This window comes from Plecotus auritus, assembly GCF_963455305.1.
Source record: "Plecotus auritus genome assembly, chromosome: 5".
Taxonomy (NCBI): Eukaryota; Metazoa; Chordata; class Mammalia; order Chiroptera; family Vespertilionidae; genus Plecotus; species Plecotus auritus.
The window spans coordinates 54,177,831-54,204,454 of record NC_137776.1 but is presented as its reverse complement, the minus strand read 5'-3'; the positions used below and the strand labels follow the sequence as shown (position 1 = coordinate 54,204,454).

Here is a 26,624-nt window from a genome sequence, read left to right as displayed (position 1 = left end):
ATTTTCTAAGTTCAACACTTTGACATTCATACTCTGGTAGAGGGTAGTTTGTAATACATTCTATCTTGGCCAAACCCAAATGACTTCCCAAATGGCTATTTAAACACATGTAACTGATTTAAAAGCGAGTGAATGGTGATAAATACAAAAAAGAACTTACTTTCTCTATATTGCCATAGCTGTGATACTACGACGATATAAAAAAAAAAGCAAAGAAAACCTGAAATGAATTTTTTCATATTAAGGAACTTGGTGACTGTACTAAATAACTGAAATTAATACTTGTTCTGAAGTAGTTTGAAAAACATGATTAGCTCTATAGGCATAACGATGCAATGCTTATGCTTTCATATAAAGCCACATAGTACAAGCTCAGACTTGTCTTCTTGTACTATTTTCTTCCTGCTCCTCCAATACTGTATGGCACTTAAGATTAGACTCTTCCATCCCTTGTAGAAATTACTGAGTCTACAGAGGGATGATGGCTTATGCTATACAAATGCACACTGGAAAGCAGGTTTTAAGATGCAACATTCTCCAGGCCTAATTCAGCCGCAGAACACATGCCTGGCTGTAGCAGAAGCCTGGCGCAATGCTGTGGAAGCTGCACGCTGATCCAAGAACCATGCGCTCAAAGACATGGTACCTGAACATGATGTTTTCAAGAAGATTGATTACAAATACCACTCATCAGAAATACCAGAATCAGCACCCAGGAAAGCCATGAGACCATGTTTTCCCCCTGAGAGCATGAGCTTATATAGAAATCCTCCCCTTATGATGAATATTCCTCTTGATTTTTATCCAATTAAATAATGAAATTTAACTTTCAGAGATAGAAGAGAATGTTAGCAACTGGCCTACTTCCACTGAAATGCGCTCACATTTCATTTGTTTTCAATCAGCTATCAAATGTTTGACTCTCACAAACTGCTGTATGATTCAAGAGGCAAAAATAAAAGATTCAGCCATTACAGATTGCCTTTAAAATCTAGCCATTGATCTCAGAGCTTCTGGGTTTTGTCTTGCAAGTAGAAGAGGAAAATTTTTTGGTCAGACATACTATCAGGGCCTTAGTCTGATCTTTTGGATATGCATATCCATATCTTGACTGAGGACATTTCACTTGAAGAACAGGTAGCCACATAGTTGAGACCATTGGGTTGCTTATCCAAGGTAGGAAGTACACAACTAAAACCAATACTTCTTTTTGATGGAACATTTATTAAATGGTTAAAAATATAAATCACGTGTATTTGGTTTGGCCTCGACATATTTAAGATGTGCAATCCCCCCTGTACTCCTTTTATCTTAAAATAGCCTTATTAAGGACATAATATATGAAACTGAAAATAATTATGTGGTAATTGAAGAGTAAGGTAAAGGGGCATCCAGAGGGCAGAAGAAAAGGCTGGTTTATCTTGAGAAGATATACAAAAATTACCATCTAAACCAGCCTTCATTGAGTAATTTAAGAAGAAATATACTAAAGCACCAAAACAGTTCTCTAAGGTCAAGAGGGGTTTAAAATGGCTATTCACACACCCATCTGTGCCTCTGTAAGAGACACCTCACACTCAGATTCACAAAAAGCATGACTAAAAAGTCATTTTTAAATTAAAAAAAAAATAACATAAATCACCAGGGACGGTATTTTTTTTCTATTTTTTCACTAATAATCTTATTTCTGAATTTGTTACATTCTACAGCTAATTATCAGTTATCCCTAAAGAATAAGAAAGTATTTATAAATTAAACTTAGAAACAACCCTAAACTCTACTTAGATATAATTTTTCACCAAGAGCCTTGAAAATTGCCAATATTCATGAACTTTTAATTTTTGCTTTATAATTTCCTTCCCAGAACCCTCACTCAGGCTCCAATAAGCAATGATATCAACAGGAAAAAGTTGAGTCAAGAGAATAAGCTAGACATTTAGTTAATCCACATACCTACAGTAATTTTGGGAGATGCCCTTTACTCTTCATAAAACTATAATTAATATTCAAAAGTAGGAAATTTTCCAACTCTTTTTTTTTGCCTGCTCAGTTTTGGGTAGAACATTTTAGGGAGAAATTAATGTAGATCAGGGAAATTTTAAAAAATGGGTACACTGGACCAATTAATGATCAAGACACAAGGAACTTTTTCTACCCCATATAATGATACTTTCCTTCTTTTAATTACTTAGGGTTTTGCAGACATATGATTTAACAACTCTTCTAAACTACATGAAATCCAAGATATGTAGTGCCCAAATGCATACAGACTATGGCCCTTCATATCCAAAACTTGTGATCAGCCTACTCTTCTTTTAAAAGACCTTATCCTAAAACACATGAAAACAAACATTTCCATTTGGACCACATGGGTTGAATGGATTGAAAATTATATTTACAGATCTGAAAATGGAAGCACTATTTAAACATCTATGTGAGTCTCATTTTGGTAATACAATTTACTTATAAGGGCTGAATCAACAACAAAAAGTTGTGGTCTTATTTTAATGAAATAAAAGCAGATAAATAAAAAAATGCATGCCCTCAAGTTCTTGACTATCTTGAACTTTAAACATTCCTATCATGTTTTAAAATAGATATAAATCCTATGATCATGCAATTATTGCTTTTAAAAGTGTAAAAAGACTAACTGGAAAACTCATTAGCAGAACCAGATATGATGTTGGGACTGCCCATGTAGCTGACCATGCTGCGATGTGTCACACGATTCAGCAGAGAGCAGCTGAGCATGTCTAGCAGTTCCTTGCCATGGCAGGGGAAGGAACATAGCTGAGTAGCATGCAGGCCAGTCAAGATTCATTTAGAAAGTAATTGTACTTGTACACTTGCTTGGGTAACCTGGGTAAAAGTGGTGGCACGAGTTTCTGGCTGGTTAAAAAACCCCAGAGCTGCATTCTTGATGGCTCCCGCTCGATTTTACCCCTGTGAGAAGTAAGAATGGTAAGCAGTGAAGGTCACAGCAGGATAATGCTAGATTGTGCTTTGGAATTCAACTTCAAATATGATTCTTAAGAGCATTTATTCCATATCCTTTACCTAGGAAGACAATGAAACCTTTAAAGGACTAAATTGTCAAAATTGCTAATTATATAAAAATTCAAAGAAATCATGATTATGGAAACTTTAAAAAAGGTAAAAATGAACAAAATTAAATGTTACATCTTGTCACAATATTTGTATAATTCCAAATTATTCTAAAAGAAAAAGATCACTATTTTGAAATCTGTACCTTAAATTCTCTTACATTTTTTCATGCAAAACTTTATATTTATTTCATACCAGACTGTTTATGTTAGTGGTCCATATATATGGGTACAATAGATATATATACATAATATATCATGTAATATATAATAACAGCAATTCATTTTTTATCTCTAAAAGCTTTTATCTCTAAAAATTTCTCCCCAACTGTATTACAGCTGGATAGAGTTTATTATGAAAATCAATAGAAGGAGTTGATTAGATAGGTTTCATACACTACCTACATTAATGATTAATTTACTGCCTCTTCTTAAAGTAGAAATGAATTGAAAAATTTTTTCTCTTCTTTTTTTTTTTCTGTGATAAATATATCACTCTGCTTGGTTTAGCTTGTATGTTTTCTCACTTTGTCAGCAAAGAGATGAGATACTGTGCTCTCCAAAGCACAGCTCAATGTTCTTTTTCTACTTGTGGTAAAAAAAACAAAACTAAGAAGCATGAGCCAAAATGTCACTTTAAGAATATGTTGTGTGTGTGTGTGTGTGTGTGTGCGCATGTGCGCACGCACACACGCTTGTGTGCATGTGCACAATAATTACTAAAAAAAAGAACACAGCTAACATTAATGTGCTCCTGAAATGTGTTCAATGTCAGCAGTTTCAGAAGTTTCAAATCAAAACTGAACTTTGCTGAAATTTATTTAAATCTTCTCTATAATGATAGAACATGCTGATTTTTGCTTTAAAAAAGTGTACTTTTAATTTTTGTGTGAGCATATATGAAAATTGATTGCCCTGTTACCTTTTCAGGAATTTTTTTTGGTACTAGTTTTAAAAATCATTGACATAAAATTTGTTGTTGAATTTAATTTTGCCATTTTATCCTAACTTTGTAAAAGTATTTAATTGTATATTTACTTTGATTCATTTCCGACCTTATTATCTGTACATCTTAAACAATTTCATTACATTCTGTAATTAGATTCCATGTACCCAAAATTAGCTTGAAAGAAGAGAGAATGCTTATTAAAAAAAGTCACCCAATAAAGGAATTTTTGTTCCGATAACAAAATGTTTTCTAGGACTTGATAATGAAGACATTGTATCCCATTTATTCCAAATTTATGATTTTTTAGCCACTAAAAAGACATGACAGTGAGGTAGTATTCTTCCAAGCAATCATTTGAGATATCATCAGACATTACAGAGTTTATTGAAGTATTATGGAAACCAACTGTTTCAAGATATTTAGTTTTCACGGTGCCAAGGTGATGAAACCTATGATATTGATGTAGCAAAAGTTTCTCCAGCTCTTTGGCTTTTCTAGCTCTTCTTGACCTCAAGCCAGTCTTGTCCCGTGTCTTCTCTCATTTTTCCTTTGTACTTACTTCTTTGGTGAGCTCCTCTAATTTCAAGGGATCAGATAATTATGAAACTGCATTTTTGAAGCTATTTTTAAACCCTGACCTCTCACCCAGGCTCTGGTTCCAAACACTGTCACTTCTACTTCAGCATATCATAATGAAATTCCTTCTCTTCCCATATAAACATGGTGATCTTTTCTACAAAGATTTTTAGACATTGGCATTATCATTTTTCCAATTTTCCAGATTTTTTATTGGGTTTATCAAATTCCCACAGTTACTCCCCTACTCCAGAATCTCCTCACCTCATTGCTATCAAATGATTGTTACTACATTCCCCACCATAACCCCGCTTATCCCTCACTCTAAACTGTTTAACTCATTGTTATCAAATAAAATTTCCTAAAACATCATTTTTCTATTGGTTTTCCCCTGATTCAACATAGGCAGCTTCTTGTTGCCTATGCAGCCAATTACAAACTCATTGACTTACTTCAAAGATTGAGCAATCTGAAACTAACTCATTCAAAAATATTTTCCACTATCTTCTCAACCAATACTTTATTCATGGTGATTGTTTCACTGTCTCACCTTAATATTAAGCTCACTCTCAATTCTATCTTTTATTTAGTAGGTTTTTGCCTTTTCTTTGTATATTTGACCCAGACTTTGAGGTCTGTTTTATCTCTTCCATTTAGCAACTTACTATGCTCTTGCTGCTCTCAATACCCACATCCTTATATTCAATGCTATAGGATTAATCTTTCTAATGTCTTTAATTATTTTATGAGTTAGTGTTAGCTTCCCCAAAGATGTTGAGGTTTCCCTGAAAGGGGTTATGTTATGGAGCTCTCCTTTAATTCTTTCTTACTCTTAGTATCCAGCAGAATGCTAAGTTAATAAAAGTATTCAATAAATGTTTATTAATTAATTGGTGTCTCCTCTTAAATAAAACAATATCAGATGAAAAATTAGAATTAACTTTTTATTTTACTAGAATGAGCAACATATAGATTAGAATTGAACTCACTAAGTTGACTTTGAGTGGAATTCAGAGAAAAAATCTTATGCATAATTTAATGTGTATTTTTACCTTTTCCAAAATATTTTCAAACTTACTATTATATATCAGCAGTTATGAAATGCCTAAAAAAAGATCAGAAAGCTACCAGTTGTGATATTGTCAACTACTTATTACTTATACAAATTTAGTGTTACTGTATTTAAGAAAAAAGGTTATAAAATATGCTCACAAAATCAGACAACACTGGTCTGATTCCGAGGGTGTCAATATTATGCCCTCAAACTAAAACTTTCTTTTATAACTCTATGCTAGACTTATTTCTTATTGGTATATTAGAAGTTCACAAATAAGTAATAGTAAAAATTTTAATATTGTTCTCCACAACACAGTATTGCATAATTAATACCAATAAGCTACTATTATGGTATCCTTTGAATTCTTATCATAAAGTGGGAAAAATTCCCTTTTTTCTTTTCTTTTAAATAACTAGTAATATGACAGTAAAAACAGCTTTTCAATCTATAATTTAACTATAATCTTCAAGTAGAGCCTTTCTAAGTAGCTTTTAGTATTTTCAAGTTCATCTGGAAGACCTTGTAGATTTGCTCATCACTGACTGAGCAAAATATTATCAGTGCTATTTGTAGTTTTCTAATATGTACAACTCTTTCATAAATGAATAACACAGTATCATAGGCAATAAAACTTTCAGAGGTGAACAAAAACTACATAAACTTTCACATTAAAACAAATTGTAGCAAACCCTAATATATTATAGAAAGTAAGGAGATGACACTTTCACAATGATCAATAAAATATGGTTCCTTGATTTTTCTACAGAACATAATTAGTACAGAATAGAATGTATTAGATAACATCTCTTTTTTGGAAGGCCATATTTTTAAATCAGACTTTCAAACTATCAGGAAAATGAATACTAATTATTCAAAATGAACATTTTCTATGGAAAGTTGGAATTTCTATGATTGAACTTTCCAATAAAGAATATTTTATACTTTTCAAATATTACCATATATAACTTCCAATATACTTTTAAATAACAAACACAATAAGAATACTAAGTAATCATATTGCCTGGTTATTAAAAGAAATACAACACAAAGTTTAAAAGCATTCTTACCTCTTTGCTTTCTTCTAGTTCGGACTCACTGCTGAACTCTTCAGTATTTAAGTTTTCAAAGTCAGACTCTCCAACAGCAATTGGCACTGTCACAGTGAGGCTGGGGTTGTTTATGAAGGACATATCATTTTCATCGATTACATATTTTTCAACACTGCTTCCAGTACCTACACCACTGGTGGTTCCATTCCCATCTTTTAGATAATTAAGCTCTTTGCTTATTTCAATTCCAGTATTATTGGACATGCAGCTGTCTATTTTGGTGCCTTCCTGGATTTCTAGAACTTTTGGCTTTCTAAAAAAGGTTTTTCGGAAACAATCCTGTATCTTACTTTTCACATAATCAATTCCCTTTTGCATCCTTCCTACTGCAATCTGGAGATTGTTCATTTCGTTATCATCATCAGTAGCAGCAAGGTTGTCAGAGCTAAATGAACTCAACAATAAGGCCAGAAAGAGGTTCAGAACCTAAAAGAAAAAAATTGTTACATTAATATTGAAATATGCATAAATATAATAGCTTAAATAGGGCACTCATAGATCTTTGCTAAAATTAATTCATCTAATGCTTCTACATTGCTTACTGTATTTCAGACACCATGTCTTACTTACACACTACTTAAAAGGACCTGACATCTATCTGCTATAAGGGCAAAATGGAAAACAAGCTCCATCTATTTCCTACTGAGGACAATGGGAAACCAGAGCTTCTAAGATTTAAATTGTGTCTACTCGGGGTTGCCAATGAAAGAAATCCCATTTTTATGTTTTAGCTCAATGAGAAAAAAATAGATATTTTCATTTTAATCATTTTACTTCATTTTACCAGTTTGTATAGGGAATGTCTAGTTTTGTGTTTAAATAATGAATTTATTTATTTAATAGCCTAGTAATATGTTAAAACAATATACTTGAAATGTACATTCCTTTGTCCAATGGCCACAAACTTTTATAACAGCAGAAATTTCTAAATGCAAATTATATAATACATTTCCCATAAATATGCTTTGAAATTTGTGTCCAAATAGTTCAACAGATGGAGAAAAATTTAAAATTATCCCAAGGCATAGGCTAGACCCATAAATTACTTTTCTCTTTCCTCTTTTGTACATAAAATATGAGGAAATCTTATCTCTGAGAGTATCTCTGGGATACATGGGGAAAATTATCTAATTAACAGATAAAATATGACTAATACAGAATAATTAATTATAGCTGATGCAAAAGGAAATTTATTTATAGGAATATTTTTAGCCTGAAATGTAGTTACTGAGTTAAAAAAATGTTACATGGTAGAAAAAAACATGAAAATAAAAAAATACCAGTTTGTTTCCTTATTTCTGTATCAGATTTTGTTCAGAATATAGAGCTTCTTAATTTATTATTCTGAAAGAAATTTCTTGTTCAAAGGTATTCCACAACATTATTTTAAGCATTCTCATTTGAAATATACCTCTCAAGGGAACAGTCCAGTATGATAGTATAAAGAAATGCTTTGTCTACACATGATTGAGAAATTTAAACTTTAAAACTAAATATACAAATTGTGTTTTTACATGTGTGCTTTTAAACCAGAGCTGAAAGTAGGTCTTTTATATCTAGTCAATGTCCATTCGTATGAGTAACTTAAACTATAGTTATTTTCCTTTTAGAAAGCACATACAGAGAAGAATATATTTAGTCCCTTCCAAGCCATTTGGATAATTACAATACATAGTTAAAAATACTAGTATAATGCTCTATTTCATTGAAATTTGTCTTCAAAATTTGGTACTGTGTAACTTATGCCTTTGAGTAAGCGAACAATATGAACTCTGAACTTATAAAGAGCAATTTCAATATAGATAGTTGTATTTTAAGATATATTGGAGATCATTATTTTATCAAAATAATATTAGGATAAAAATAATCCAGGCTATAAAATATTATGATAAAGTTAATCTTGATTATAAAAACATTTATTTGAAGAAAAAACTAATGTTTCCCCCCCCCCCAAAAAAAAAAAATCAGATAGACATCATCATCATAGCAATCACAATATTTCAGTTTTGTCATTCCAGTTTCATAGTTTGGAAACTTGAGAAGTAACTGGCCCATGCTTAGAGTGCCAGCACTGGGATCAGAGTCTAAGTCATTGATGAAAAACCAAAGATATGTCTATTGTGCCAGCCTACCTTCCTAGCTACTGTCTGATCTTGTTCTTTTTTAAAATATATATATATATATATATTGATTGATTTCAGAGAGGAGGATGAGGGAGAGATAGATAGAAACATCAATGAAAAGAATCATTGATTGGCTGCCTCCTGCATGTTCCACACTGGGGTTTGAGCCTGCAACCCAGGTATGTGCCCTGACTGGGAATCAAACCATGATCTCCTGGTTCATAGGTTGATGCTCAACCACTGAGCCACGCTGGCTGGTCTGTTCTTATTATGAATATTTGCAATGCATACGTACCACCAGGTTTCCAATGACCATGACCAACATGAAAACAATAAGGCACATGGTTTGGCCAGCGACCTCCATGCAGTCCCACATGGTCTCTATCCACTCTCCACATAGTACACGAAACACAATCAAGAAGGAGTGGAAGAAGTCATTCATGTGCCAGCGTGGAAGTTGACAGTCACTGGAGATCTTGCAGACACATTCTTTGTAGCTCTTGCCAAAGAGCTGCATGCCGACTACAGCAAAAATGAAGACGATGATGGCCAACACCAAGGTGAGGTTACCCAGAGCCCCCACTGAATTGCCAATGATCTTAATTAGCATGTTCAGGGTGGGCCAGGATTTTGCCAACTTGAAAACTCGAAGCTGCAATCAATTGAAAAGCTACTCTTAGCAGTAATCACAATATAATTTTTGAAGTTAGTTAAACATCATTTAATTAGTGTACTATTTTGTAGAACAACTCTGTGGGATACAAATTTGGATATAAAAATCTCAAAACATACAAAACAAATTCAAATCCAGAAAAGGGTGTTAATAATATTGGAATTGCAAATCAAATCATGGTATTATTTAAATGCAAAAGTAAAAAAATATATTTCAGATGTGATAAATAAAACATTTCTGATTCATCAACTGATACTATGAAAACATTAATATTTTGATTAAAGACATGAATTTAGCAAGCTAATATCCTCATACTATATTTTTGAGAGTAAAAAATGCAGATCTTAATGCACATTTGTAAAATAAAAGTAAAATAAACTACTTTGATAAAAAATACTTATAGAAAGCTCTCTTTCCACTTGAAAAAATACACATTTTACTTAATTTCCAACAAAATTTTACGTATTTTTCAAAAGATTTTTAGCTGACCTCAAAAAGTTTGCTTTACTATTGTTTAAAGTGCTGATGCTATCAAATATTTTCCTATCTTTAATGTAGCTCCCACTAATATAAGGTTGATAAAAAGCTAAGATTAATTGGGACCTAAAGTTTTTATTTGCATTTATTTATAGACTTTAAAGCAAAAAGAAGTTAAGGAATTTAAAACATAATTTTAGAAGCACATAAGTGTTGTTAAATGTGCCCTACATAGTTAATCATTATGAAGTGTTTCAACCATTTTTATCATTCTTAGAAAATAGTCACTCTTAATTTTAAAGAGAACATTTATATATTTTCATAGATTCCCACACATATTGGGATAAATTTAAAATTCAAAGTAAATATTTTATAAATTCATTTTGATTCACTTTCAGAATAAATGTTCTGTTAATGAAAACAAAAATATAAACAGTCTATGTGCAGATACCAGTCTGAATGATCTCAGTACAGACAATCCCTCCACATTGGACAGGCCAAGCTCCATCAAACTGAGACTGACAATAATGCCATCAAAGATATTCCAGCCCTCTTGGAAATAATAATAGGGATCCATGGCAATGATCTTGAGAACCATTTCTGCTGTAAAGATCCCAGTGAAGACCTACAGTAAAGAAATGTGACAACTTGATACAAGCTTAGCATTTTATTTCAGAGGAGTATTTTAAGTAGATTTTCAGGAAAATGCTGATTTTAAAATATTTCATTATTCACATTTTAAATTTGATACTAAATAACAGCTATGGAATTGTTGCTATTTTTGGTACGCTATGCTTCTATAATCACAATTTTTTTTTTTAGTATTTGTACATTAAGAAAAAAATCTATGTTATTGGAGGTTACACAAAAATATTTTAAATTTAGTAAAAATAATTTGTTCATGATTTTTGTTTTTTTAAATAAATGTCTTATTTCTATGATTTTATAAAAATTCCTGAAAACTTCCTGAAAGAGTATGCCACAAATGTTTTATAATAATGATCTCTGGGTGCATACCTCAGAATTGAGGTTAATGATTAATAGAACAAGGAACTGCAGGTTTCATTAAAGCAGTAGGAGAACATCCTCAGTATGCATACATCCATAATTAAGATAATAAATTATCTGAGTGGTTGCATGAATATCTATTTGACAATAGAAAGAAAAACAATAAAAAAAACTCAAAATTTGTTTCTTAACTCAAAACCATAGGCAAAGAGGCCAAAGGACACAAAGAGTTATGAAATTACTCTTGCAAAATAAGAAATCTTTTAAGGCAATTCTCTTAAATAACTGTAAGTAAAAGCTGTATTTTAGGACTGTGAAGTAAAACTTACTATTTACCAAGGTAAGTCAGCCTTTACCTTGGAGAAACTCTGTCAAAATAACAGTATCAAAATTATTTCCTAAAACACCATATTAATTAAAAATCATTATCTACTTTTACTAATATGTAAGTAGAGCTAACATCTCATTTTCCCAATCACAGTAAGACCTAAAGAAAGTACCCATCCAGAAAAAAATATCTCCATTTCATCATTTATTCACTCAAATGTATTTCAAGCAAGCTTGGTACATGAATATCCAGATATATTGTGGAGTGTACATTGAAATAAGATTATTTTTTCATTTTATGGAATGACTCACCATGGGTATTTTTCCCCTGTTGAATCTAAAATAAGTTCTGATTTATACATATAGCATTTCTTATGTAAAGCTTCAGAAGCAGCTACTATTTGAAATAGGCAGCTTAATAATAGAAATATATTGAACTACCCAGCAAAGAGTTAGAAGCTATCCAGGTAAATGAACTACAAATATCTCTTTCTACAGAAAATCATAAGGTGATCTTTTTAGTTCTTCTGAAGAAACTAGAAGATATCGTGCATTATAAAAAGCTATATCTTAAACTTACATTCTTTCATCTAAAATTTAATCTCAACATGACACTTCTCTTTAATAGTAACATTTTAATTACAATTTGAAATTTAAAATCACATAGTTTATAGCTTTAAATGTTTTCAATTTAGGCTCTAAAAACCAATAGGATTGTTTTTGGTACATTTTATGCTAGGTTTAGCATTGACAGTGAATAATAATTTTTAGAAAGTCTTCCTCATTCTAACTGAGGTCAACCAAGGACACTGATTATGATGCCTATGTTTACATAATTTTAAAACTCCATCAAAAAATGCTAACAAAAGAAAGAACTGGTAATCTTTGGATATGTACAAGGCCATGGCAATATATATATATATATATATATATATATATATATATATATATATATACTAGAGGCCCAATGCACGAAATTCATGCAAGGGCCTTGGCCCAGCCCCTGCCCACGCGTGGTCTAATTTGCATATTATGCTTTTATTACCCATGTATTGTTTATAAACAATGCCAATGTATGGTTTATAAATATACATTTATCTGCCTTTGAATTTTCTGTATCACAAAGAATTTTTAAGATCTGGACAATTAATAAAAAACATGTCAAATGTTTATTGTTTGGACTTTGCCTAATTACATATTTTCTACTGTAGAAGTGTTTTACCTTTTGTAACCATTTATTCATTCGTTCATAAAAAATTACTAGCACCTAATAAATGGTAGACATTGTGCTAGCTAAAGAAACACAGTAGTAATTAAGATATATGAACCTGAAATTGCATAAACCTAGTTGATTTAGGCTGATACGTTTCTTATGGACAGTGAATTTATAGGCTTTCTAAACCAGCCTCTTTAATGAGGAGGTAAGTTTAGTGAAAAATTCCCAACCTATTCTCTGCAATGATATGTGATAGTTCGTAAAAATGTAATAGCTAAGGATGGGGATGAGGATCAGCTTGTGAGTCTGGGCCAAGAGTAAAGAAATTTGGAGCATATGAAGTTTTTTGAGGGGCAACCTGGATTGGGATGATCAAATGTTAGGGGTTAAGGTCTCAATTCAGGGATGGGAAGGTTAAATAGATTAAATACCATTGAGTATTTACTTGGACAGAGAGGAAAGTTCTGTTGATTTACATAGAAAAGATGGAGATAATCATTTTAAAGGTTGAAGTTCTCATATTGATCAGTTTGCTCTACAGAAACTCTTACTTGCTCAAACTGATGTTCCATTCTTTTGTACTGAATTTCATGTAACTATAACCTTTTGCTCCATTATCACTAGCCTCTGAATGGTTTTAGTTTTATTATTTCCATGCTTTTGAATATGCATCTTTAAATATTTGTTGTAATTGTTTTTTTGTTTGTTTAAGAAGAAATTGAAATATATTTTAAAACGGTGAAAAATTTTGACATTTGTGATTTTCATTTCCCTCATCTGTCAGATGATATTTATTGAGATGATTTATCAGATCTGTGTCTAAAATTCTTAGACTTCTATCAGTATTGTATGACTTTGCAACTTTAATTCAGAAATTGGTATACACATGATTATTGTTATATTAGAGGCCCGGTGCATGAAATTCATACATGGGGTGGTTCCCTCAGCTCAGCCTGCACCCTCTCCAATCTGGGACCCCTCGGACATCCCTCTCCCAATCCTGGACCACTGGCTCCTAACCGCTCACCTCCTGCCTTCCTGGTTGCCCCTAACTGACCCCAATCCCTGCCGGCCTGATTGCCTCTTATTGCCTCTGCGTGCCGGCCTGATTGCCCCTAACTGCCCTCCCCACCCCCCCAGTTGGCCTGGTCACCCCTTACTGTGCCCCCTGCCAGCCTGGTCACCCCCAACTGGCCCCCTATGCCGGCCTGGTTGACCCTAACTGCCCCCCACTGCTGGCCTGGTCACCCCAAACTCCCCCCCTGCTGGCCTAGTTGCCCCTCACTGCCCCCCCCCTGCCAGCCTAATTGCCCCCAACTGCCCCCCTGCCGGCCTGGTTGCCCCCAACTCCATCCCCCCCCCGCTGGCCTGGTCACCCCTATCTGCCCCCCCCCACTGGCCTGGTTGCCTCTTACTGCCCCCCCCCACTGGCCTGGTCACCCCCAACTGCTCCCCTCTGCCAGCCTGGTTGCCTCTAACTGCCCCCTCTGCTGGCCTGGTCGCCCCCAACTGCCCCCCCTGCTGGACTGGTCACCCCTCACAGCCCCCCCCCCACCGGCCTCGTCACCCCATGCAGCCTGCTGTTCAGTCATTTGGTCATCCCTCACTAACCCCCCTGCCGATCTGGTCACGCCACGCAGCCTGCTTGTTCAGTCGTTTGGTCGTCCCTCACTAACCCCGCTGCCAGCCTGGTTGCCCCACACAGCCTGCTTGTTCAGTCATTTGATTGTCCCTCACTAACTTCCCTGCTGGCCTGGTTGTCCCATGCAGCCTGCTTGTTCAGTCATTTGGTCGTTCCTCACTAACCCCCCTGCTGGCCTGGTCCTAGGCAGCCATCTTGTGAGGGCATGACAGTCAATTTGCATATTACCTCTTTATTATATAGGATAAGAGCCCTACTACAAGTTGGAGATGACAAGGAATTATTTTATTATATTATACCATACCAGGGAAGGAGTTAGATAGCAAAATAGCACTCCATGCAAGAGGCATCCCAGGTGAAGTCTAAGATTTGGCTTGCAAGTATTTTATCTTTCAATAAATAAGAGTCATTATTTTTCCTTTAAAGAGTTATCATATTCCTGTCCTGAAATTTTAAATTACCATTCTATAACATATCATTTAACTAAAATAATTTAGCTAATTGTGTTTCTTTAGGCTTTTATATTTTCAAACAACCTGTAAGATCCTTAGAGAAGGTACCATTATCTGAGTTCCCTTCCAGGTTTAGGAGATTAAGGATATATCATTGAACCTTAATCACTGGTTACAATGAGAGTTATAGTAATAAAAGTAACCACAACACTTTAGGAACTACAAATAGGAACTACAAATCTTTCTCTATATTCCCTGGAAAAATAGTTACAAGTTAGTTGGGAATGTTTGTGTGATGAAGAGGTTGTCTAACCTACTATGATTGATAGGAGGATTTCTTGGAGTAATGATCAAAACACAATAAAAACCAAAACCAAAATAGAGCATCTTAGAGAAACTCAATAGCAATTTGAGGTCTCTTGATACTCAAATTTAATCAGCCCAACCAGCAGAGAAGTGATAAAATTTTTATATGCCCCAGAAATAGGATGAAAAAGGGACATATTGATCTAAGTAAAGACTGAAAGTTGTGTAATTGTTTAATGGGACATTCTTGTGTTAACCAATTCAACCCAAACCTCTATGCTGTTATTTAAAAGGAGTGTGTAGTCATTTGAAATTCTAAACTTATTTTAATGAGCGAACTATAAACCCCACAAAATATGAAATGCAACCATCCAAAGTATATAATATGGTCAAAAGCCATCTAAGTACCAATGATATAAGGAATATTTTATTTATCTACTTACATATTAAATATACATATTTATATATGTGTGAAATACATAGTAGTTTTTTATATATAAACATTTAGTATAAAGTTCTTGGAATAAAATAAGATATATGAGGAATTACACTATAAAATTCTTTATGAATATTATATGTTATTAATAATAAGGAACTATGAACCAGTAGAAACAGTCAGTTTACACATTCTCCTGTTCTTAGGGTTAGAAATAGTTAATTCAAGTCTATTTCCTGTCATCCACACTCTCCATCTTGATGAGCCTTGTTTCCCCATCACTAACATCTATTTATCAATAGTTTTACCAGTTATCAGTCTTCCACCTCACTTCCCTGCCTCATTATCCTCATTGCTACTCCTAAAGTTATAGAATTTTAGAACTAAGTGGGACATGAACAGTTATCTAGTCAAAACATTGTACTCATGAGAAAAACAGGCCCAAAAATCTAAGCAACTTTTTCAGGTTCTCACAGATATTTAGCATGACCACTTGGACTTGGACTCAGATTTGGTGCTTTAGTGCTTTTCCATTTGATAATACTATAATACAGCCTCTCTTGTCATGTGCTTCCATATTCAATTGTTTCAACATTGGAATTCTATAAAATCTCAACTTCCTGCCTCACTCTGACAAATTTCTTCCTTTATTTGTTCAACTTCCCTAACATCCCAATATCCTGGGAAAAATACAAGAGCTAATTTCCATCAGTATTTCAAAGAAAGGTTAATAGCAGATATTAGAGGAAGGAAATTGTTTATTGAGCACATGCTAGATGCCAGGCGTAGTGCTAAATGTTTTCACATTACCTCACTTGACCTTCACAACAGCTCTGGAAGATGGGTATTATATCCGTTTCAATAATAGAAAACAAAGACTCAGATGTTTTATCATACGTGTCCAGATGCTACATCATTAATAAGCACTGGCAATGAGGTCAAACCCAGTTCCACCAGACTGTAAAGCCCACATTATTCCACAAAAACTTGCTACCTGAATCAACCCTTTTGGATAAGAAACAATGAGTTGGTTATTTATTGAGCAACAATCATGTAAACACTGTTGGAGATACAAAAGAAAAATGGAGCATGTCTTTAGCCATTGAGCTAATTTATAATAGATTAGAAAATCAAGAATTATGATACAACAGAGTTTAATATTCAACCATGTTTTATTTGCAATTATATTTGGAGTTAAGAAATGAGTGTTTAATTGGACTGAGTATCATTAGAGGAGATAAGACTGGAATTGAACATTAAAAAATATGCAGAATTAAGATGAGGTAATTTGAGTCAGAATACTCTGTGCATGTAGACAACAGTGAGATATTTTTTTATATGTCACTATATAAAAATGTGTGTAGTGTTTGTGTGGTAGAGTGGTAAGGCTATACTGATGGGACTGATGGTGATTGATCAAGAAACAATGCACAGAAAGATGGTATAGGAAGGATGGACTCAGATGGGATTGGGGGAGTCTTAAAAACCAGAAAAAGAGTGTTGGCCCACAAATATAGACAATACATACTTTAGCAAGGTAATAGCACTTGAGTACAGAGTACTAAAAATGTTATTTTAATAATAGTTATAGGATTAAAAAAGACATACCTAGAATGAAGAAGTAATGGGTCTTCATTTCAATTTGTATACAAGAAATAGGAGAAAGGAAGTTAGAATGGCTATAAGATTCCTATCTTTGAAGCTGGCCACTACTAGAGGTAACACAAAAGCAAAATGATATTTGTTAGGACTCTCAATAAACTGAGAGAAAGATTGTTTTTCAGCTGTCATCTATTATATTTAAAGTTGTCTATGACCAATGGTCTGTAGCAGTTGGAAATATAGCACTTACTTGAACACAGCTTATATCACAAGAGTAAATAATTACTAGAGTTATTGAGTACATAAAAATGTTGAGTGAAAGTCATAGCTGTAATAAGCATAAGCAAAGAAGTAGAGTTGGACTGATTACAAAAATCAAAGAACAATCAGAAAAAAAAAATCAATATGACAGGTGCCAAAGATGGAGAATTGCTCAAGAATCTGGTGGGTAGGGGTCTATTGACACAAATAAAGCAGTGAAATTGAAACCACTTTTGGGGATAGATGTATATGCAGTTTTATGCAACTGTCTGCCCAGTATTTTCTACCTTTTGTTAGGGATTGCTCCTCCACGTGTATGATTATATTAGTCTGCCATGTTTTCATATGACTCTACCCTCTGCCAGACTGATTAAACCAGAAGTGAGCATCTAACCCACGCTATGCCAAAGAGTTCCCCTAGTATTTGAACTGGAACTGAAAAAGAGAGCCAGTCCTTTTTCAGTGCAGAGGTTACAAGAGGTAAAACCAGTGATTTATGGATAAGCATGTTTCCTGACGGAGACAAAGACGGAATGGTTATTTGGGCTACATCAAAGCCCTGGTTAAAACAATTTCTTGGAGCCCAACTACAAAATTACCCATTATGTGGTTTGGTAGTCTATCTTGCCTTTCCATTCCAGAAGTCATCCCCGCTCCCCTTTAAGCTAGTTTGAGGTTTTTTTTCTCTTTTATGCCAAAAGGAATATTTTGATTAATATACTAAATAAATACTTTTCTTACTTGTTCATTCATTCCAATTTCTTTATACAATTTAGGAGGAAACGTACATATCAATACACACATACATAGATGCCTGCTCTAGTAAGTTGAACCAAAACTATGGCTAAATTACAAATGCATTTTACCAACTATTTCTTCTCTGTGTGAATACTACTGAAACATTTTATTAGATCAGCAATTTTCAACTGGTGTGCTGCAAGAGGCACACTGGTGTGTGGCAAGAATTTTCTAAACATGCAATACCTGACTACTTAGTCAGGGTACTACCTCTTTTTCCTTAGATTGCCATATTAAAAAATGTCAAGAGCCAACACAACAATAGCCATCGGTGTGAATGAATCAAAATTATACTTATTTTTTTGTCAGATCGTCAAAAACAAAAATTTTTTTTTGGTGTGCCACAGGATTTTTGTAATTAGTTTGTGTGCCATGAGATGAAAAAGGTTGAAAATTGCTGTTTTAGGTAATTCAATTTGAAATAACTATGCCCTCTATTGTACAGAAATTAAACTGTGTTCCTTTCATTGGACATGATTTCTTAAGAGGCTATGTGTGCTAAAATTCATGCTTATGGAGCTAGATTTAGATCTGATGGTTTCAGTAGACTGATATTTCCAGCAAGAATGACAGTAACAATTTTAACAAGTTTACAACTGGTGAGACCATTATCCATCAGACTGACATTGATCTAAGCAATCAGCATTCAAAATAGTTGAATTTTAGACCTTATCACTGAGATTCTTTATAATATTTCTTTAGATTTTTTTTTTCATGTGGAAAAAAAGGCTATATTTTTTGTTTCAATGCAGCACAGATAGGTTTCTTTTTTAGTCTATATCCCCCACTCCTGCCCAAGGAATTAAGTAAACTTCAAATAAACTTACCAGGTTTCCTACAGTCAACACACTACTGAATTGACCAGTCATTGGATAGTGCTCCATGGCCATAAAGAGGGTGTTTAAGACAATACAAATAGTGATGGCAAGATCAACAAATGGGTCCATCACAATTAAATTGACAAGATGCTTCACTTTTAACCATGTATCACAGCAGTCCCAGATCAAGAACACATTGGCAAATCTATACCAGCAGGGTGGACATTTCTGCCTAGATTCTTCAAGTTCTAGAATAAGAATAAAGAAGAGTTAGTAAAAAACATTGAAAATGAATTGTTGCTCTAGATTATACATTATTATTATTTTTTTAAATATATTTTATTGATATTTTACGGAGAGGAAGGGAGAGGGATAGAAAGCCAGAAACATCGATGAGAGAGAAACATCGATCAGCTGCCTCCTGCACACCCCCCACTGGGGATGCGCCCGCAGCCAAGGTACATGCCCCTGACCGGAATCGAACCCGGGACCCTTCAGTCCCCAGGCCGACACTCTATCCACTGAGCCAAACCGGTTTCGGCTAGATTATACATTATTTTTGTAAAATGGACATTTCTACTTGGGGAATAGAAGTTGATGAAACAGCTTAACAAACTTGAGAAGACAATCCCATTAAATATTCTCATAAAATGTTCATTAAAAATGTCATGAAATAGACTTTATTTCTCCTTTAATTAAATACAAAAATAAACACTTTGAATTTATTATTTTGCTTCAAACTAACTTCATAACCTAATAACTTAGATAATAGTTGATTAAATTGCTATATTCTCTCATCAAAACAAGATTTTGTATCAGCTTTATAGGAATACTAGAGGCCCAGTGCACGAAATTTGTGCACTGGGGGGGGGGGGTGTCCCTCAGCCCAGCCTTCACCCTTTCCAATCTGGGACCCCTCGAGGGATGTCCGACTGCCCGTTTAGACCTGATCCGTGTGATATCAGGCCTAAACGGGCAGTCGGACATCCCTCTCACAATCCAGGACTGCTGGCTCCCAACTGCTCGCCTGCCTGCCTTCCTGATTGCCCCTAACAGCTTCTGCCTGCCAGCCTGATCACCCCCTAACCACTCCCCTGCCAGCCTGATTGATGTCTAACTGCTCCCCTGCCAGCCTGTTTGCCCCCAACTTCCCTCCTCTGCTGGCCTGGTCACCCCTAACTACCCTCCCTTGCAGGCTTGATCGCCCCCAACTGCCCTGCTTTGCAGGCCTGGTCCCACACAACTGCCCTCCCCTGCTGGCCTGGTTCCTCCAAACTGCCCTCCCCTGCTGGCCATCTTGTGGTGGCCATCTTGTGTCCACATGGGGGCAGGATCTTTGACCACATGGGGGCAGCCATCTTATGTGTTGGAGTAATGGTCAATCTGCATATTACTCTTTTATTAGGTAGGATAGAGGCCTGGTGCACAGGTGAGGGCCAGCTGGTTTGCCCTGAAGGGTGTCCTGGATCAGGGAGGGGGTTCCCTTGAAGTGTGGGGTGGCCTGGGCGAGGGGCCTGTGGTGGTTTGCAGGCTGGCCACGCCCCCTGGTGACCCAAGCGGAGGCCCTGGTATCTGGGATTTATTTATCTTCTACAATTGAAACTTTGTAGCCTGGAGTGGAGCCAAGCCTTCTGCTCGCTCTGTGGCAGCAGCCATTTCTGTTGGGATTTATTTATCTTCTATAATTGAAACTTTGTAGCCTAAGTGGAGGCCTGGGCCAGCCAGAGTGTGTGGAAAGCTTGGCTTCCTCCATCACCGGGGAAACCCAAGCCTCCCTCCTGCTCTCTCCGTGGCTGCAGCCATCTTGGCTGGGTTAATTTGCATACTTGCTCCTGATTGGCTGGTGGGTGTGGCTTGTGGGTGTAGCGGAGTGATGGTTAATTTGCATATTACTCTTTTATTAGATAGGATTAAGTGTGTCAAATAATTATTGTTTAATTTAAAAGTACCTTTTTGAAAACACTGTTTAAAGATGTGATCTTTATTAATACATGTGACTTATTCTTTCCTCTGATTGTTTCCACAACAGCACTGATCTTGCACACAATGAGAATATAGTATGTATGTATGTGCATATATATATATATATATATATGTATATGTATATGTATATGTATATGTATATATTTAGTATAGATTAAAACCCAAATCTACTGTTATTCATATTTCTTTATATGTTTCAGAAGTTTAGCCTAATATATAAAAAATTGCTAGTAACTTTAATGGGTGAAGCCTGTTAAAAAATAATGACGTGACTGCTCAGATATCCAATACATCAATAGAACAAGATACAAAATGTAACTGATGCTTTCTAAAGAACATATGTTAGATATGACGTATATAATTAACATACATTGCAGTACTAATTATCCTTCTAAACTTCAAGAAGTGATGACTTATTTAATGAATGAATAAGGGATTAATAATTACTGCCCATTCCCCTGTGTCAAAATTAGTAAGTATTGTGTCAGCTCTCCTTTGAGGAGATGTAATGGTTTCTGTGAATGTGGACGATGGGGGAGAGATTTTTTAGGGTCCTTGTTGAAGTGGAGCACATGTTTTGATTTGTCCAACTCACTCATATGCTTCTCTGAACCCGATTACCACCTCCTTGCCTGGAAAACAGGTTAGAGGTTAAAAGAAAAGTTTCTTTGTGCTTCTTTATACCAACACTTAAAAAGGGAAGTGTTTACTCTAATTGCTTAAGGATAATGTAATATAAGGGTAAATAATCACTGATATAATATCAAGTGGGGAAATGTCACTCTGCAGAGATGATAAGGACCAAAGTAAAAAAGAAATAAGAGCAATATTAGTTTTTATAACCAATGGGAACATAATATGTTCCATGTATCATCTACTTAGGTCTAGTATATAGTTCTGATCCTGGGTAATTAACTGTGGCAATATAAAGAGAAGACCTAGGTTCCACAAAGCATATGATCATACAAAGCTGCCTGCCCCATGGCCTGCTTCTTACCCTCCATTGTGTTGGTCAGGATGCTGGCTATGCTCATGGCTCTCTGCCTTCCAGAGGAATCCTCTAGCATTTCCATCGAAATCTGGTAAGAACTTAGCCTTCTCTTTCTGACTTCTGTTTCAGTGGTGGTGCCCTGCAAAACAAATACTGATGGCTCAAACCACCCTTTTCAATGACTAATAAAACACCACATAGCATTTTTTGGAAAACCATGCTACATGCAATTTTTCCAAGTCACAATTTTCAAGTAATAAAATATTGAATTTGTTCTTAAGTTATAAACAGTTTTTTAAAAATTATCATAGGTGATAGCCTTTACCAAGAATTCACCAGTTAGAATGCAATTTATAGGGCAGTGGTCAGCAAACTCATTAGTCAACAGAGCCAAATATCAACAGTACAACGATTGAAATTTCTTTTGAGAGTCAAATTTTTTAAACTTAAACTTCTTCTAATGCCACTTCTTCAAAATAGACTCACCCAGGCCGTGGTATTTTGTGGAAGAGCCACACTCAAGGGGCCAAAGAGCCACATGTGGCTTGCGAGCCGCAGTTTGCCGACCACTAGTATAGGGAAATTATATTGCAGAACCTGCTGGATTTTTCAGGGAAATTTTCATAAGCATGCTAATGTCATATATTGTTTCATCTTGTTCACATTCAAATTGTTTTTCTGCTTATTTCAATAACTTATAATCAGATCAATCTTCCCCCCAAAATAAATAATAGGATTATATAGTCCCAAGGGTAAGTTATTTTACTTGAGGCTATATTGACAATATTGACATATATGGGCCAATTATTTTCATGCACAAACACAGATGTACAATGAAATGTGTGTGCTTTCCTGAGATTTTCTTAATTATTTCTATATACCATTTTATAAGAAATAACATTTTAGAGCCATTTTAATAGATATAAAAATATTTGAGTCACTGTAATATTGACAGTTGTGTAAAAACTGCCCATTATTTATATTGCTCACTATAATATTTAATTTTAAGAATATGAAATATTATACAATTCTGGGTGATCATATATCTAAAATAATGATTTAGTTGTTAAAGTGCTCATTATTTTGTGTTGGTAGGTCTGAATTTGCAGATTCTAAAAACTGGGCTTTTTTAACCTAAAGCATTTGAAAGCTAATGGTCCCATACAATTCAATTGATTCTAAAAAGTTCGTTGTTTTGCATTCAGTGAATAATACATAAATTTTAAGGACTGCTTCCAAAATGACAGTCCTTAAAAAAATTATGTATTATTTCATTATTAGGCCTTGATTATTTCAAATTGGTATATAATGTCAGTAGGAGCTAACTTATTATCTATATCACCTCTGGCAGTTGTCCAGTAGGTGAGGTTAAAGCTGATGGTCCACCCACCAAGGAAACCACACCATTGCAATCCACAGTGCTGTGCATCTTCCCATTTGCTGGAAGCCCTGGCACCATCCTGGATGACATACTGGCCTGACTAACGTTACTGTTGCGTCGCTCTCCATGTCTGTGGGGCACAAACAGTGAGTCTCTCCTGCTCTCGCTGTCTTCAAATGTACTGTGCTCATCATCAGCAAAGTCATTTTCAGAACCGACATCCTTGGCCCGACCTCTGAAGCTGAAAATACTTGTTTTGCTGTTGCGTCGTGGGGAAAACAGGGAGCCACGGATACTTAGCAGAGACTGAGGAGAGAGCGAGGAAGAAAGGAATGGGGGGCACACACACACGATTATTTAATGAAAGTCCTAATATTGCAGAATCTATTTTCTTTTGGGTCTAGAATAGTCTTGCTCTTAAACACAGGTAACCAAATTTATAGAGAACACATATATTTTGATATTTTTATTATAGATCACAATGCAAATTTCAGTATAAAGTGTTCATTTTTTTACTAAGAATATTGATTTGCAATTTATTAAGTCCATGACCATTTCATTTAATCTTCATCTAGTACTGTGAGGTGTATTTTTTAATCACAATGTTATAGGGCTGGAGCATCATGCTGAAGAGGACAAGCGGGTTTTTTTGTTTGTTTTTTGTTTTGGTGGGAGTGGTAGTTAAACAAGTAGTAGGTTGCTTTCTCTGCCAAATATTATGATCTGAAAGGACATACAACTTGGAAAATAAGTTATGGCTCAAGTGAGACTGTTGGCTCAGATTTCAAATATTTGTAGAAAATATTTTACTTCTGGATAATGGTTTAAAAACAAAACTGTTTTCTCTTCATTCACTTCTTTTGGATTCTGATAGGAAATTATTCTTTTTCTGGACCTGTTTGTCTCTATCCACCAGGGAGTAAAAGTCATAAAGTTAATCTATGATGCTGTCTGCCAAATTTGCTAGCAGTTTCCCAAATGGCTAATCATGATTCACGTTATTTGAGAGAATATATATCAGAGTAATGACAACAGAGAGTATTTCTAAACTGCTTTATAAATTATTTTTTTACTTAACATTTAACACTAAGTGCTTTAAAAGGCAAGATATATATACTTGACTTTGCTAAATAGGGTGGTATAAAACACAGCTTATCCTTCTGATCTCACTTTAATTTTATTAAAAGGAACTGGATCATTCAAAACCATTTTGTATTAGACATGTTCACAAATAAATCAAGTTAATAGTTTCTGGTACAGGAAAATGAGGATTTAGCATGAAGTCTCTTCTTTCACTGTTTGGATAGATTTTAAACTCGCAGCACCGAATAATTCAACTTTTATTCTAGCCTTGATGATAGTTTTCAAAGACATCTTTATTCAGTCTGCAGAATCTTTGTTTACTCACTTTCTCATTGACTGTGACACTCCCTGTTGCTCCCCCAGTTCGTCTCTCATGACCTCTCCTATCTCTCTGCATAGCCAGGGTAATAATGTATTCATACATACAGATACATGTGCATACATAGTCATATGTCAGCATAAATATGCCCGGATCTTCCCTTTCTTTCTCCAAGCTTCAGTGTAAAACCAAATAAAATCATTTTAGTGGGGAAAAACATTGGAAAGGCAAACTCCATCAAATTTATTTTGGTCCCTCTGCCTAATTAGGTAATGTTGATTTTCTTAGGCCTCATTCGTAGCTTTATTTTTATGACTTTTCCCAGACTACAAAGCACTAGAATAATCGTTGTTGCCCTTTATATCAGGGATGCTCGGGGAAGATACTATTCATTTAGAAAGGTGCCATTGGTACGGCCAGCATGGATCAGAGATTGAGCATCAGTTGTTGAATGAAGAGGTCACAGTTTAATTCCTGGTCAGGCCACGTGCCCAGATTGCAGGCTCAATCCGCAGTGTGGGAGTGCAGGAGGCATCCAATCAATGATTCTCTCTCATCATTGATGTTTCTATTTCTCTCTCCCTCTCCCTTCCTCTCTGAAATCAATAAAAATATGTGAAAATAAAATAAATAAAATGAAAAGGTGCCGTTGCTTTGGGTTTGGTTAGGATCGCCACAGGAAATACCGACTGCCAGTTGTCCAACCTGCGGCTGTGTCTGCATGACACATGTTTATCTACTCACTATCGACAGCAGTTAGGCAGATTTCCACTCATCAAACTGATCAAGAAATTAGGCATTATGGAGAAATTAATTCAGCCCTCATTATAAAGAATGTTAATGTTTTAAATCTCCTCAGATTCAGTTTAAATGATCAGTACCTTGGTGATGTCCAGACTTGTTTTTGAAACTTTAGTGTGAATTTTTAGGTCCTTGCCTTCTAGAATTAGGTTCCGTGAGAGAGGGTAGGACTCTGGAATCTGAATATTCACCAGGTGGTTCTATGCAGGTGGTCCTCACTCTACACTCTTACATTAATCCCTAGGACGGGTCAGTATAATCATCTTAATATACTCATGTTCAGAGGCTATCTTTGGCAACTGAAATTCTGTATGCAAAGGTTGGGAGTATGTGGTACATTCATAATGTATCCTGTACATGCCTTTAATTTGCATGTTTTTATGTCAGGGTGTTTTCAAAGGCGGTCCAGATCTTTGAGTTTATTTGAAACTTCTATTCACTCTTTAGAAAGTATAATAATGGGTGTGAGCACAGCTTTCAAGGCAATGGAGACTGAAAAAGGAGATGACAAAAATAGTATTCAGAGAAAAGAAACCAAAAATAACACACTAAAAGATGCAGCAGAGTGCAGGGAATACCCACAGCTGCTGCAGTCCTTTCTCCAGGGAAAACAAGCTTTTGTGCTCTAAGGAGTGAAAGATCATCTTTCTTTGCCTCAGGCATGCCAAACCGTCCATCCCAGGGTTTTATGTTACCTTGGGCCCAGAAGGTAAATCTGAACTATTTTTCTTAGTTTTCAGTAACAGAAGGGAGAATAGAAGAAACCAGGTCTGTAAAACACAATGCAGGGATGAACTCAAGTGGTTTTGGAAAAGTCAAGGTGGAAGACCATGCAGGGAATTTGAAGATGTTCTAGTAAATGCACACAAAGTCATTATTGGATAGAAATGTCCACTGAATAGTATTTTAGGTTAAAAGTATGTTTCTTATCAATGTTTTCAATTATCCAACAATTATACTTTGTTCTAGCTACAAAACTTGTGGTTTAAAATAAATTGTCTCAGTGTGTCCAAACAACATAGATGAAATCTTTGGGGGCATTTACTTTCCATTGTACAACTTTGAACACTTTTTCCATTTTGTATTATAAACGTTTATTATCTATTTAAAAATAAAATACCATATGGCTTCT

At 35.1% G+C, this 26,624-nt stretch overlaps 1 protein-coding gene across 3 annotated transcripts in view; it reads right to left on the bottom strand.

The window, feature by feature from the left end:
* SCN3A (sodium voltage-gated channel alpha subunit 3) overlaps window positions 1-26,624 on the bottom strand; it is an 83,062-nt gene that overhangs the window by 29,651 nt on the left and 26,787 nt on the right. Inside the window, exons 9-14 of one of the 3 annotated variants that reach the window (XM_080667289.1) lie at window positions 23,251-23,595; window positions 21,915-22,047; window positions 18,944-19,182; window positions 10,520-10,693; window positions 9,214-9,570; window positions 6,754-7,221 (exon numbers count right to left, since the gene is read on the bottom strand). In XM_080667289.1, coding sequence (XP_080523415.1) covers window positions 6,754-7,221; window positions 9,214-9,570; window positions 10,520-10,693; window positions 18,944-19,182; window positions 21,915-22,047; window positions 23,251-23,595 — 1,716 coding nt within the window. The remainder of the gene's footprint in view (window positions 1-6,753; window positions 7,222-9,213; window positions 9,571-10,519; window positions 10,694-18,943; window positions 19,183-21,914; window positions 22,048-23,250; window positions 23,596-26,624) is intronic. The other 2 variants (XM_080667290.1, XM_080667291.1) reach the window with 2 other exon arrangements.